This window comes from Apaloderma vittatum, unplaced genomic scaffold, assembly GCF_000703405.1.
Source record: "Apaloderma vittatum isolate BGI_N311 unplaced genomic scaffold, ASM70340v1 scaffold36588, whole genome shotgun sequence".
NCBI classification, from domain to species: Eukaryota; Metazoa; Chordata; class Aves; order Trogoniformes; family Trogonidae; genus Apaloderma; species Apaloderma vittatum.
The window spans coordinates 6,287-18,941 of NW_009731897.1; the positions used below are offsets into that span (position 1 = coordinate 6,287).

Genomic DNA, 12,655 nt, shown 5'->3' on the forward strand with positions numbered 1-12,655 from the left:
TTCTTTGTAGGGCTGCAAAATCCTGACACTGCAGTGCTAAGGGTATTTAAGACACCCACTTTGCTTTGGGTTGTCTGTACACTGTAGCTGGCAGCAATGTGTGCCGACAGTGCTCACAGCAAAGCCACTCACTGAAGAGAAGCTGCTCTCTGGGTGACCGCAGGCTTCAACTTTTGTACCAGTTCAGAGACTTTGCTGTTTTCCAGCTGCAGTCTTCAGAGAAAGAGGTTTTAACACACCGGGCTGACATCTGACAGAAATGAATGTTAAGTCTGAGGCTTTGGTTAAACTGTTCTACCCTTGTCAAGAAAGCCAGATGAACACCTCAAGTGTGGTAACACGATCAGTCCTTCAGAGTCATTTGCTTCTTCTAGCTTTTAAGTCTTCTCACTTTCCCCTGCAACAAAAGGTTTTGGGCAGTTTTGTCTGTTGAAGTAAAGCACTCAGTTTCCACCATGCTTCAGGAAAACTGAATGCATGTGAGTCTTCAGCATTATCCCTAAAAGCATTATTATTAGGCCCCAGAACTGATCAGTTACCAGAATAGCACAAAACATGGTGAGATTCACTGTTCATTCAAACTTACCAAACTCAACCTACATAGTATGCATTCCTTTTATTTAAAAAGTTGTCCTAATAGTGCATGTTGCACCTATACAAAAGAATCTTTACACTGTCCACACACGGGTACGAAAGGGCTCCAACAGCTGCCACAGCTCTCAGCTAGATCACGTGCAAACGCACATTCTTGCTACATGGCATTTAGGTGGAGGGGGTGGGGGCAGAAGTCAGCAGTATTGGGAACTCTTGGCAAGTGGAATGTGTGTCCCCTTCAGGGACAGAAAGACCCCTGCCAATTCTAGATCCATGTGGGGAGAGGAGTAGGGATAAAGTCTGTAGGAAGAGCACCAGTGTCACAACAGGAAGATTACCAGGCTGGAGCAGTATTGGCCAAACGTCTCATGCGCCTAGGAGAGAGAGAGAAAGGGGTACAGTAAGTGCTGTTACACTCATGTGAAATCTTATTAAGACCAACAATTTTGGGGAGGCTGCTGCAGCTTTGTGTGCTCTGCAGACAGGTTTATTGCCTAAACAGACTTTCTTGGGCACCTGAGAGTGCCCGTTGATAAGACTAAAATACTGTTTACAGTAACAGCTTTTAGGGCACCTTTGCTCATTACTGTTCAGACAACCATACCTGAGAAGCAAAATAATTATGAATCAGTTAATCAGCACTTAAAAAAAAAAAATCATGGGAAAGAGCTGAGCCAACATATTTACTGTTCCCACAGTGTATCTTCTGCAGACATTTATATCTGCCAGGAGCAATTTCACCAAGCAGGACCAAGTGCTCTTGACTGCTTGTCAAATGTCACTTTAGGGGGTCTCTGGTGGGCAGAGCTCCTCCTGGAATCACAACAGTGCTCTCATGCTGGCAAACGGGTGTCACCATCAGTCAGGCTGGAGCTGGGAGCTTGCCCGTTCCTACATCAAAAGCACTTTACTGTACACAAAAGAAAGCCTTGTGGCAGGATTCTAGGTAGCATGACACTGCATGGACCTCCAATATTTTTGATGAATGCCTTGCTATCACCCTACGCAAGCAGAGAGCCCCGGGAAAATAATAAAAAAAAGGAAACATTGCTTCTAGCAGGAGATGGTTAAAGTAGAGATTTAAATGTTTGCGGAGCAAGGTGATAACAGTTTAATATCCTGAAGCTAAAGGGATATGAGTTTCTGTCGTGGTGTGCTAGTTTGAAACTCTGCCACTTGGCTCTCAGCAGAGAAAGACAAACATCAAAGCTTTTAAATTCTATCCTAGAGGCAGGCCAGAAGGAGAAGGAGAACTGTCTGAACGAGTGGCAGCACCTTGTATTTCTGTCCTGGTCTCTGATCTTCTTCTCCATCTCGGCATCTGTCAGGGTTTCCAGAAGAGGGCACCACTGGTCAGCATCCCCCGTGTTGCGGATAGCAATTTCCACAGTCGGCAAAGGGTTCTCGCTGCACGGCAGAAAGCAACAGAGCAACATCCGTCACTGGTCCCAGAGCATTCCTATGGGTTACCAGCCCACAGCGTTTCAGGCTTAAGCATTAATTCTTAGCGCTGCTTAGTACAGTCTGGTTCTCAGAAGCACACGAGGGGCTGATGGTTACAATCTTGTGGAGCCTCAAGTTTATGGGCGACCAACTATGACCATCTCTTTTCACCACTGAAGAGGGGTTTGTCAAAGCAACTGCAGCTGACGCAGTTCTCTCCCTCAAAGGCCACTGCATAACTGGCTGACAGTGTTCAAACCCAATAAGCACAAAGTTCCTACCAGCTTATTGGTGCTGGGAGCGCTTCCCCCAGAGCAGCAGCTGAGCAGGGACTGTTAATGGGGCTCCTTGTCTAGCTTTGGGTTCTGCCACTCTGACTTACCAGCTGCACTTGGCCTCGCACACCTCTGACACCTCTTCCCTGGCAAAAGTCTGGCTTTCTGGGAGCCAGGGGGATGGGAGCCCAACAGTGGACAAGCACTGTTCTCCCAGTTGCCGTGGGAAAGGTAGTCTTTTAAGGACTTGCTGTCGCAACCAGAGGCTGTGGCTGCTCCCTGCACAAGCACTGAAACACCAGTCTCTGCCCCAGATCACAAGATCTGCTCCTCAGAGATCTCTGTGCCCTGAGCAGCTGTATTATCACACGCACAAAAATATTTACTGCTTCACTAGCTACTTTTCAGTAAAAGTCAACAGGAACTGACCAGGAGTAGCTTCCCAAATATTGACAGTGGAGCCGGAAGCCCAGCATAAATACAGAGGAGCCTCGGAATGTAAATGTTTGCTTTGAATTCCAGAAAGTGGCTCAGCCTGAGCTGCACGAAGTGTGTGTGCGAGAGGAGCCCCGCGGCAGGTGTGTGCACACATCCGGCCCCCTCCCCAGGGACATGCCTCCGGCACAGGGCTTCAGCACTCGGGGGCAGCCCCCTCATTCCCCCAGGAAGGAGCTCAAATGCTGATCGCCATGGGAACAGACATCTGCATCAAAGCTATTAATCTGGAATAACAACTCTTCAAAGCGATGCTACAATGAAAAATTAATCCAGAGCCTTTGGTATCTGATCCTGAGAGGAAGCTTTAGTCAATCTTCTTCCAGTACTGCTGATGTCCATTAAGCAACACTCAAACCCAGGAATTTCATCTTAGCCCCAGACTGCTACACATTCCAGGCTAAATGTGAAATCTAAACTGTCTTTTTCACTTGATGGTCTTTACCTCATTTACTATGCTCAACACTGAGCACCCACTAGAATTAAATGGGAGTTGGAAAGCTGGCCTCATGCACATAACTGAATTGCAAGCCAACCCTGATACCACATTTCTTTAGCAAAGGATCGGAGATAAACTGACAAAAATCCTCCCTCCCCTCCCAACCTCCACAGTAAGACAGCTCTTCCTCCTGCTGTTTTCTCATGACGGGGGTGGTGCTGCTCGCAGTGACCGAAATGCCCTGTGAGCTGCAGGATCCCCAGTGGAGCAAGACACTCTCTCTGCTGGGGCACAGACTTCTGGCACTAGTGTCACCCGCACGTCAACAAGGCGGGGAAACTTCTTCTTTTGGAACAGGTGGCTCCTCCAAGGCACACAGGTTTGCTGTGTGAGAGAACCTGGGCCATCACTCAGGTCTCAAAGGCAAACCTCTGGCTATGAAGTGCTGCGTGCTGCCACCAGAAACACTCAGCACCAAGGCAGGAACCATTGTAGCACAACACCTCCCGAAAATCCCGTAAGCATCAGTTACCGATCTGCTCCCAGGCCTGCCCCTTCCATTGGGCCTTCAGGCCCTCCTTGTTTTGCACAGAGCAGGCCAGATGAAAACTGCCCTGGCTTTCATCAACTAAAAGACAGTTTCACCTCTTCCTCAGATGATTAAGAGGCACATGACTTCTCAAACCCCCAGTCCCTCGAGATATTAACGTTCTTTTGATACATCTAAAGCAGACCCTTTCTTTACATCACTGGAATGACTCTGGAGCAACCACCACTCCTGTGGTTTGGGAATTCAGGAACTAACCAGCCACAGAACCCAAATATCATTAATCACTGTAACTTTTCAAAAGGAAGAAAAAAGGGAAAAGGACATGTTTGTACTATGACACAGAACGAGGTTTAAATTAGTTGTTTTTTCCTCCCTGAACAGCTCATGTCTACATGCTTTTTTCTGTTGGAGTTCCCTTCCCAGATTTTGTTTCTCCCCCCTGCAATACTGCCACAGCCTAAAGAGTACCTGAAATCTACCTGTCTGAACTACCTCTAAAAGGAAGCACCAGAGTGCTAAAGATAGCGACCACAGACAGATACATGTTTTTATAGAAAATAGCATGAAGTTGGCATTAATATGTCTGAGAGAGCCTGGCCAGCACTGAATAAAACTTTACTTACTGCAAGTCACAGGGACTGTTAGGAAGCAAAGGAAGAAATTAACCCCTCTTGCAACAGTTAACATATACATGGATTAATTCCTTAACCCTGCTATCTGCAATACGTGAAGAAGCACAGGAGGGAGAACACTTAGTAGATACTAAGTGTAGACCAAGCCTGACTCTGATGCACCAAGTGACAGGAGTTAGGAACAAATGCTCTATGGGGTAGGTAGGAAGCAGTATGCTAAAAAGTTGTTGAAGTAAATTAACTAGCAAGGTAAATAAATTGTGAGTAGAAAAGAGGGTTTCCTGGCCAGCATGGTATGAATGGGACCACCTCTCTAATTCAAGAATGATATGAAGAAAAAAACCTCCTGGGAAAGCTGAGGCAATAAGGAGTCCTACTAAACCTTACAGAAATGAACTAACTCCCTGCCACAGCTAGCTTAAACTACAGACTAAAGTCTACTTTATGCTGGGTCTAAGACCTGCATCCAGCAGCAAAGACCCTTCACTCTCTGCTGGTGCAGGCCACAATGCAAGACAGCGCTAGCTCACTTCTCTCACAGTTATAATACACTCAGCAGCAGGGAAGAAGACGCAGTACTACAGGTATCAGATTCCCATCTGCCACCTCCAAGTTCCCATAATTTGTCAGGAATGCACACCCACTGTTCTGTGGTTGGATTTGGTCCCATGCTTGATCTGCAAGCATCAGTGAGCTGTCGTGGATAGGAAGGCACAAGTCACCTCTGTGAGGAGATGGTACATCAGCGGGATGGACACACAGTCTCACAGTTTCAGCTGAAGAGTTTAATTCCCATATAGTAGAGGGTCTCTTTCCATCTTCTAATGTGAACCACTCTGGGGATCATTTTAGAACTGAGTAGTTGCTGTGGAAGACTTTCACGGTAAAAATGATCTCCAAAGGAAGTGGAGTGAGGCTAGTGGAAGAGCAGATAAGTGTCTGTTTTCCACAGAAGGCTGACCAGACAGGAAATCTTTGGATGCAGGAGGAGGAAGGAGCAGAGCTCAGGGCCACAGCCAGCTGTACGACAGCCTCCAGCTCCTCCTTGCCTTCCCCCACACCAACTCGTCACTGCTTTCTGCCTGAGGTAGGACAGGGCTGGGCACTTTTCCCTTTGCTGCCCAGGCAGGTCATCCTGAACTGACCTCTACAAAACTGATGTCAACAGTACCAATCCCTCACCTCTGCAAGGACATCATTTGCTGAACTCTCAAACTTCCTTGACCGTCACTGTGACCTGAGGTCAGAAAACCTCACAGCGCACATTAAGGGATACTTACAGCCTGCAGACTCAGCAACATGCTGAGGATAACATCAGTACGGTAACTCAACACAGAACACTGCACGGCACAACTGGAAATGATTATCTTTAGGAGACAAGTTATAAAGCCGACTGATCAGACCTGACACTGCTGCATTCCAGCTGCGAGAAGGGCCCACAACCAAGCCAACTTTAACGTCAGCCACAGTAGAGAGCTACAGTTTCCATCAGTCTTAGTTCAAAACACCAAAACTTGAGACACTGGATGGCCCAAGCCAGGCAAAGCCACTAAACCAAAAACGTATCTGGCCCTTATCATCAGCGTAGAAGAAGGAGACACAAGGTATTCAGTCACTGTTAATTACAACAGCCTTTCATTCTGCAGCAAAAGCTGACATTTCGTCTGTATTTGGTCCTGAAATGTATTATACTCAACTGGAAAAAATACTTGAGCACAAGTACAAAAATCCATAAGGAGGGAAGAACGGGTGCAAGCCATAAGGACCAATTTCAAATGAAACTTTCTGCATCAGGCCAACTGCTCCAAGATTCACTGATATGAATGCCCGTGAAGTACAAACACACACCCAGAGCCCTACTAGGAAGGTGACAGTTCTGTACCTGAAGGCGTATGTCTTCTGATGCCAACTCAGCTGTCCCCGGATGCTGTAGGCAATAGTAGTGACAAACTCCCCACCCAGGCCAAGCTCTGAGCACAGCTTCAAGGCAAACTTCTCTGGTGAATTCTCCTTCTCCGACATGTCCCACTCAAACTGGTCTACAAGGGAGATGTTTCCTACGTGGATGTTTAGCTGGAGACAAGGGAAGAAATGGGTCGTTTGCTTCCATTCTCACAATAGTTTTTCAAAGGTAATTTAACTGAGGAGGCAGAGGCTGGAGAAGAGAAACAGTGGCAACTCCTAGTTCACTGTCTCTGCAGAGCTCCTTAACTGAATTCTCCATTCCAGTAACATGAAAACAACTCAGCTTTGTTCACCAAGATTCAGTTCTTCCAAAAGAACACGGTAATGCTGTAACTGCACTATTTCATCATCTCAGGGGCAGGCACATGAATGTTTAATAATCTGCCACCATGGTTCTGTTCTCAATACAAAGAACAAAATGCAATGTGGCTGCAGGACTGGAATTAAGAGCTCCTTTGCTCTGAGGGAAGCCTTTGAACTTTTACTCTCCCATAACACAACCAGAGAAACCCAAATGGTTCAGCTCTTGTTCTACTGCCTTTCTATAGTACCTTAATAATAACTCGTTGGTCTGACTGATCTTCTAGGATACTGTCAGTTGGGTATGACTCAATCTGTTGTCGGATGGCAGAGGCAATCGCAGGCACAAAGGTCAGAGGATTCAAATCCAGGTCATCGCAAAGAATCTCAGAGAACATTTCTGGGGTCATTAGCTTTTCTGATACAGAACAAGAACGAACAGGCACTGTTATTCTTAGAAATCAATGTCTGCCACTTAAAGAATACAAAAAAAATAATCCAACGACATGACAAAGGGAATCCCAAATGCATCACTTTTTGGTTTCAAAAGGATGTTTTGTATCAGGTTTATAAGGACATGCAAAGTGACATGCGGACTTAGAGCCTTATTTACTTGCTCCATGGGGACAATGTGGCTATGGTCTATTTAAAGTATCTCAGCTAACAGAATAGTCTTGGACTGCTGTGCTGAATGAACAGGGTCAGGTAACAGGCCAGTTAAACTCTTCAGGTTACAGGCCAGTTAAACTCTTCAGGTTACATGTGTCCAGGAATGACTGCAACCCATGGAAGCAGCAGAGCTTTCACTAAGAGACAGGAAAGCTGAATACAGTCCAAAGTGGGAGAGCTTTAAAGCTCTGTGTATATGGGGCAAAGACATGCACGCTCATGCTTGCACTCTCTTCGTATTTGGTGATGGATCAAACGATCTCTCTCCAACCTCAGGAAACGCTCCTTCCTACATACCATTCATGTTCCACGTAAACGCATCTCTGAGTTTCTGTCCATCAATTTCCATATCAAGCCTGATTGGAACCAGAACCTCTGGCTGGGACGCATTCTCATGGATCACTGCTGGGTCATGGTCATCAAAGCTAACACAAAGAGCAACAACATGGGATATGCAACTAGCACACGACACATCTGGCACCCACAGAGGCAAGGCAATGTTTCTTGGAAGCGATCCCCACACTCCAACACCCCCATCCGTCTTTAGACAGACTCCTCAACACAAGTTTACAAGGCTATGGCAACCAATACAAGTTTATCACCTTTTACTACATCTATTGTAATTCCTCAAAAAAAAAAAAAAAAACCAATGAAGCTTTCCAGGACTACATTTTATCTTGGTTTCCTCAACTTTGGTAATACTAAAAAAAAAAAAATGTTCGTTTTGAGCCACAGCAGCATTTTTCATTGAATAAATTACATGTCAGTGTCAGTGAGAGGCAGCCTGTCCTTCACAGAGAGGGTATGCAGGCTCCTCAAATGACAACTGCTCAGCAAATGAGCAGAAAGTAGAAGGAACTCATCAGTAAAAGAATGAACCATCTTCCTGACAACAGGTAAGCCTCCTCTCTGAGCCATGACTGGTGGCTCTAAGGAAGAGCCTCAAGACACACAGCTGAACCAAGAACCTCCAAAATAGCAACCTGTAGGTCTTAGGGTAATGCTGAAGAGTAAGTATAATGTTGTGATTCATCTCTAACTGACAAAAGGCCTACAGGTTACTAATTTGGCGTGTCATCTGCGTAACTATCTCCACTTTCCAGAAGCAGGAAGCTGTCTTACCACAGAGGGAATGTTCTCTTCTTATCCCTGCCCATGCGATTTCTGTTAATCGTTGTTGAGCAGGGCACTGCATCCAAGTGGTGAGAGCTGTTGGGCAGGGTTGGCACCCACTGGTTGTTCCTCTTTGCCTTCTGTTCTCTGAAGAAGGAGATTCTGTGTTAAACTGCAGGCCCTGAGTGCCACAGCTACCACTTAAGGAATGGTACAATTTTAAACTTTAAGTCCTATTATGAGTTCCTGCTATTTTATTCTGGACAACATTATTTCACTGAGAACTCATGTTCTAGTCTCTGGGAAGGCCATTCTCCACAATTATTCATCAGCTATGAATCCAGGTGCACCATTATAAATACTCATATTTGGATTTTCTGCCTGTACTTTATAGAAAAGGACTGCTGAGGCAGTACGTGCAGAGAGCATGTTCTGCAAAACATCTGTTACAGCTGGAATACAGTAATTGCAAAAAGAGCTGCATCATCAAACACTTATGTCTTTCTTCCTGTTGTATGTGGGCAGTAACCCAATCCTTACACTCTGGAGATTTTAATTTGCCCAACACTGGAAACGACTGTTAGCACAAACTGCCAAGCTCCCCCCTGCACAACAGCCTAGGCTTATGCAACTTCTTGCTCTTCCTGCCCAAGCTGATGTCTTCCAAGTAGCTCTGTTCTGATCTCCGCCCTCGCTGGCATCTGTTACCTGAGGTAGGTAGGAGGTTCTGTGCTGATAGACACTGCCTTGTACTTCTCATCGTTTCCATCCAAGATCTCTTCCACTTCAGAGGCCTTTAACAGCGTCACGCTAGTGGCTAATGTTGTATAGCCGTGATCTGTTGCCAGGAAAGAGGCCGATAATTAACATGGAAAAGCACTACATAGCAATGGAGCATAAATAGGCTGCAGAGTGAAAAGGCCTCTCTGCAGGAGGGGCTAAAATATGTTAGCCAGTGGTATAGGCATGTGCCCCCAAGTCCTTTGGGCTTCAGTTACCTTCTCATAGACACTTAATTTTCAAGAAAAGCTTTGACATTGTATTTGGTACATCAGAGATGACAAAACTTTCCACTGTCTTTTCTAAGTTGCCAGAAGCCTCCACACCTCTCCCTCACACACCAGGATGCTCTGCTATGGAGGTAGATGACTTGCACTGGAGTGACCGAAAGCCCAGCCAGAGTGCCTGGCACTAAACAAATATAATTTGGTTTTGACATCCACCTAAATGGCAAGAACAAACATGACGTTCTTGCGAGCAGGAGTGAAATGTCTTAGTTAATATATGACAATCCCCAGCACAAAGCCCAGAAAAAAAACTACAATTCAAAAGACAAAAGCAGTAGGACACCTTGCAGTGGCTGCGTAGTGACGGAGCCATGATTTGCAAAAGGTATCAGTATATCTTTACCTTGTATAGCTACCTTTTTTATACTCTATTAAAAACCTCTTTCATTTGGACTAAGAGTCAAGACACAGGAAGAGTTAGAATCACACGAGCTTCCCCACGTGTTGAGACGCGTCCCTGCCCATTGCAGGGAGGTTGGATCTAATGATCTCTAAGGTCCCTTCCAGCCTAGGCCGTTCTCTGATTCTATGATTCCCTCAGGTGCTTCCACTGGATAAACCTCCTTCTTCCAGGGTGCAATTTATTTATAGACTTCAGTCATTTCTGTTATGAAATTTACTTAATATGGAAAGGAATGCTACAAAACCAAAATTTCAGATGAGTCCTTAAATCCTCAAAACTACTAGGTACATTTTAAATCTAATGTGCCTTCATATAAAATGAGGAAGAGAAAAAAAAAAAAAAAAAAAACTTTCCTACCCTGAGTAGCCCTTTGCAATCATATGGTTTAGCTCTGCACAACTACATCTGACAAAACGATGTGAAGTGTCTTCCACAGCCTTCTGGGAGGAAAAGCCCAGAAAACAACAAATCCTCAGTGAACTTATAAGTTGGAAATAGAGAGCCAATGTTCAACAGAAAAGCTACTAAGACTTGGAAAGAAGGGAGAAGCCTCAGGACAGGTCTTGCTGAATTAGAGACCATCTGCCTTTGAGAGTCCCACTAACGTTCTGAGAAAGAGGAGTTAAGCATGTGCTCAGGGCGACCACAGGGAGAGATCCGAGGAAGAGGATTAGACACTAATATATATTGTAACAGCACCAAAGGTCACAGTGGAGATTCTTCCTCTAGCACAGCTAAGAATAACACGCAGATAAGACTTACATCTTCTGGGACTGTGAGACCGCTGATTTTCTGTTGGGAAAAAAAATGAGAAAAAAAAATAAAGCAAAAGGTCAGCAGGATGCTTGGAAGAAGGAGACATAAGTCCAGAATGAATTATTTATTTTTATTATGCATTAGTCTATAGAGTGTACAGTAAGTCATATTGCTAAGAAATTTAACTGCTTGTTATTAGTCTCCCACTGAAAATAATACTGAGGCAGCTGTATTCTCACTGTTGCTGTCACATCGGTAGCAACACCCCACAACACATTCTGGCAGGCATAAACATTCAGTCCCTGCAAGAAACTAAGTTAAGCCAAGAGGCACATTTTCAATGGGGCATCCTTGCAACATTTCTGCCTACTTGACAAGAGACAAAAATGCCCCTCTTTGTCTATAAAAGTCTCCTCAAGTATTGATGTGGCTTTTGCTTTTTGACAAATGCAGCCAACCCCAGGAAAGCCATGATGGACATTTCAATTTTGAACATTTTTGATCAGCTGATGTTTGTTGCTAGGCTGAACCAGGAGCTACCAGTGCCACCACTGCTGAGTGCTCTGTCACTGGGGCAACCTGAAGTGATTCACAGAGCTCTCAGTGTGCACAAGCTTCTGAATCGCCAGTTTTACAAAGGCAAAATTTGAGATTTCAGATAAACTTTATTGGGAGTGTTTGCTCATCTTCTCACCGTGTGAAGAAGCCACTATCTTCTTCCTTTCTTCCACTGTGGCTAGTCGCCTCCAGAGCGAGGGATATCTCTTGTACAGGGAACCCCGAAACATACGCAGGTAGTTGCCCACCTACAAGAAGAAAAGTGGAGACGTGGCCTGGTGTTCCAGCATGGCCTGGTATTCCATTTAAGAGATTTTTAGCAGAAGCTGAAAGAAATTCAGCTCTTTGTAATGATAAGAGGAACCTCCTTAAATTTCTTTTTGTTTTTTGTGATAGACTGATTGCACTAGGTTTGACATCATATAACATCACAATTTTTGCAGCAATACAGAAAATAAAACTTTTATCAACACTTATTTCAGCAGCCCAACATGAAAAAATCTCCCATCAACAATAATTTTATAGGAAAAACATCAGTTCATTTTCATGTATTTTTGAACAATCTAACCTTTGTTTACTTCAATTTCTGTTTCAATACACCGTGCTCACCAGGAATTAAATCCAACCAGATACTAAGCTCTCTGACACTCCTCATTTTTACTTTGAAACTCTGTGCCATCTATACATTGCTCAAATACAGTAAATGCTCAGAGACTTGTATTTTAGTTTCAATCCTCTGACCATGTAAAATGCGATTGCTGACAATAATCCCCTTTCAAATTTACTGAACACGGGTAACACAGTTCTGTTCTTCTGGCACAAGATCCTCACCTGTGCTAAAGCCTGTTGTTGAACAACAGAACTATTTCTAGACTGTAATAAATTTTTTAGACTGATAGTACACCGGCAGACTGCCACACAACGGGGTTTTTATTTTTTGCTTGACAGGACTCATTTTGATCTTAACATCAGCATCTATTTTCAGGAAAATTTTAATCATATCTGTTGCTCTACAGTGCTCATCAATGGGCAGAAATTAGTGGCGGACAAAAACCACAACCTTTTCTCCTCTCCATGTGTCCAGCAGGGCAATCTCACAGATCAGCTGACTGCACGTACAGTTCTTCCTTCAAACTTTACGTTTCATGTAAGAGTACAACAGGCCTTTAGCTGCTGCTCAACCTAGAGGGCTGCCAATTTAACTTATCCAATATTTCCTTTTTTGCATCTAGGGGGGAGGCTTCAACATTTTTTCCTGTTTCCAGCTGTGATCATTTCCCTGGTGCTCAAGCACCAGTGCTTCATCCTTCACTTCAGGTTCAGCATCTCAGCGGGAGAGCGCGCAGTGCCAGGGCATGCACCGGCGGCTAAAACGCCGCACCCGGTGTCTGTCGCC

At 44.8% G+C, this 12,655-nt stretch overlaps 1 protein-coding gene across 1 annotated transcript; it reads right to left on the reverse strand.

Annotated features, from left to right (window-relative positions):
- Window positions 1-601: 601 nt before the first annotated feature.
- Window positions 602-11,503, reverse strand: SMARCB1 (SWI/SNF related, matrix associated, actin dependent regulator of chromatin, subfamily b, member 1). Its single transcript, XM_009875352.1, has 9 exons — window positions 11,396-11,503; window positions 10,708-10,737; window positions 9,184-9,313; window positions 8,485-8,622; window positions 7,660-7,787; window positions 6,945-7,111; window positions 6,311-6,501; window positions 1,870-2,001; window positions 602-968 (listed from the first exon to the last, which is right to left on the reverse strand). The coding sequence occupies exons 1-9, from the start codon at window positions 11,487-11,489 to the stop codon at window positions 929-931; spliced, it is 1,050 nt and encodes a 349-aa protein (XP_009873654.1). The 5' UTR covers window positions 11,490-11,503; the 3' UTR covers window positions 602-928.
- Between the last annotated feature and the right edge of the window lie 1,152 nt (window positions 11,504-12,655).

Bases quoted from the DNA above. Each gene is read 5' to 3' on its own strand.
- SMARCB1 (XM_009875352.1), bottom strand. From the start codon at position 11,489: ATGTTTCGGGGTTCCCTGTACAAGAGATATCCCTCGCTCTGGAGGCGA. The intron at 6,502-6,944 runs GTACTATAGAAA...CCTTGTCTCCAG, and splicing joins ACCAACGAGTTATTATTAAG to CTAAACATCCACGTAGGAAA. The intron at 2,002-6,310 runs GTACAGAACTGT...TCTGCCGTGCAG, and splicing joins CAGAAGACATACGCCTTCAG to CGAGAACCCTTTGCCGACTG.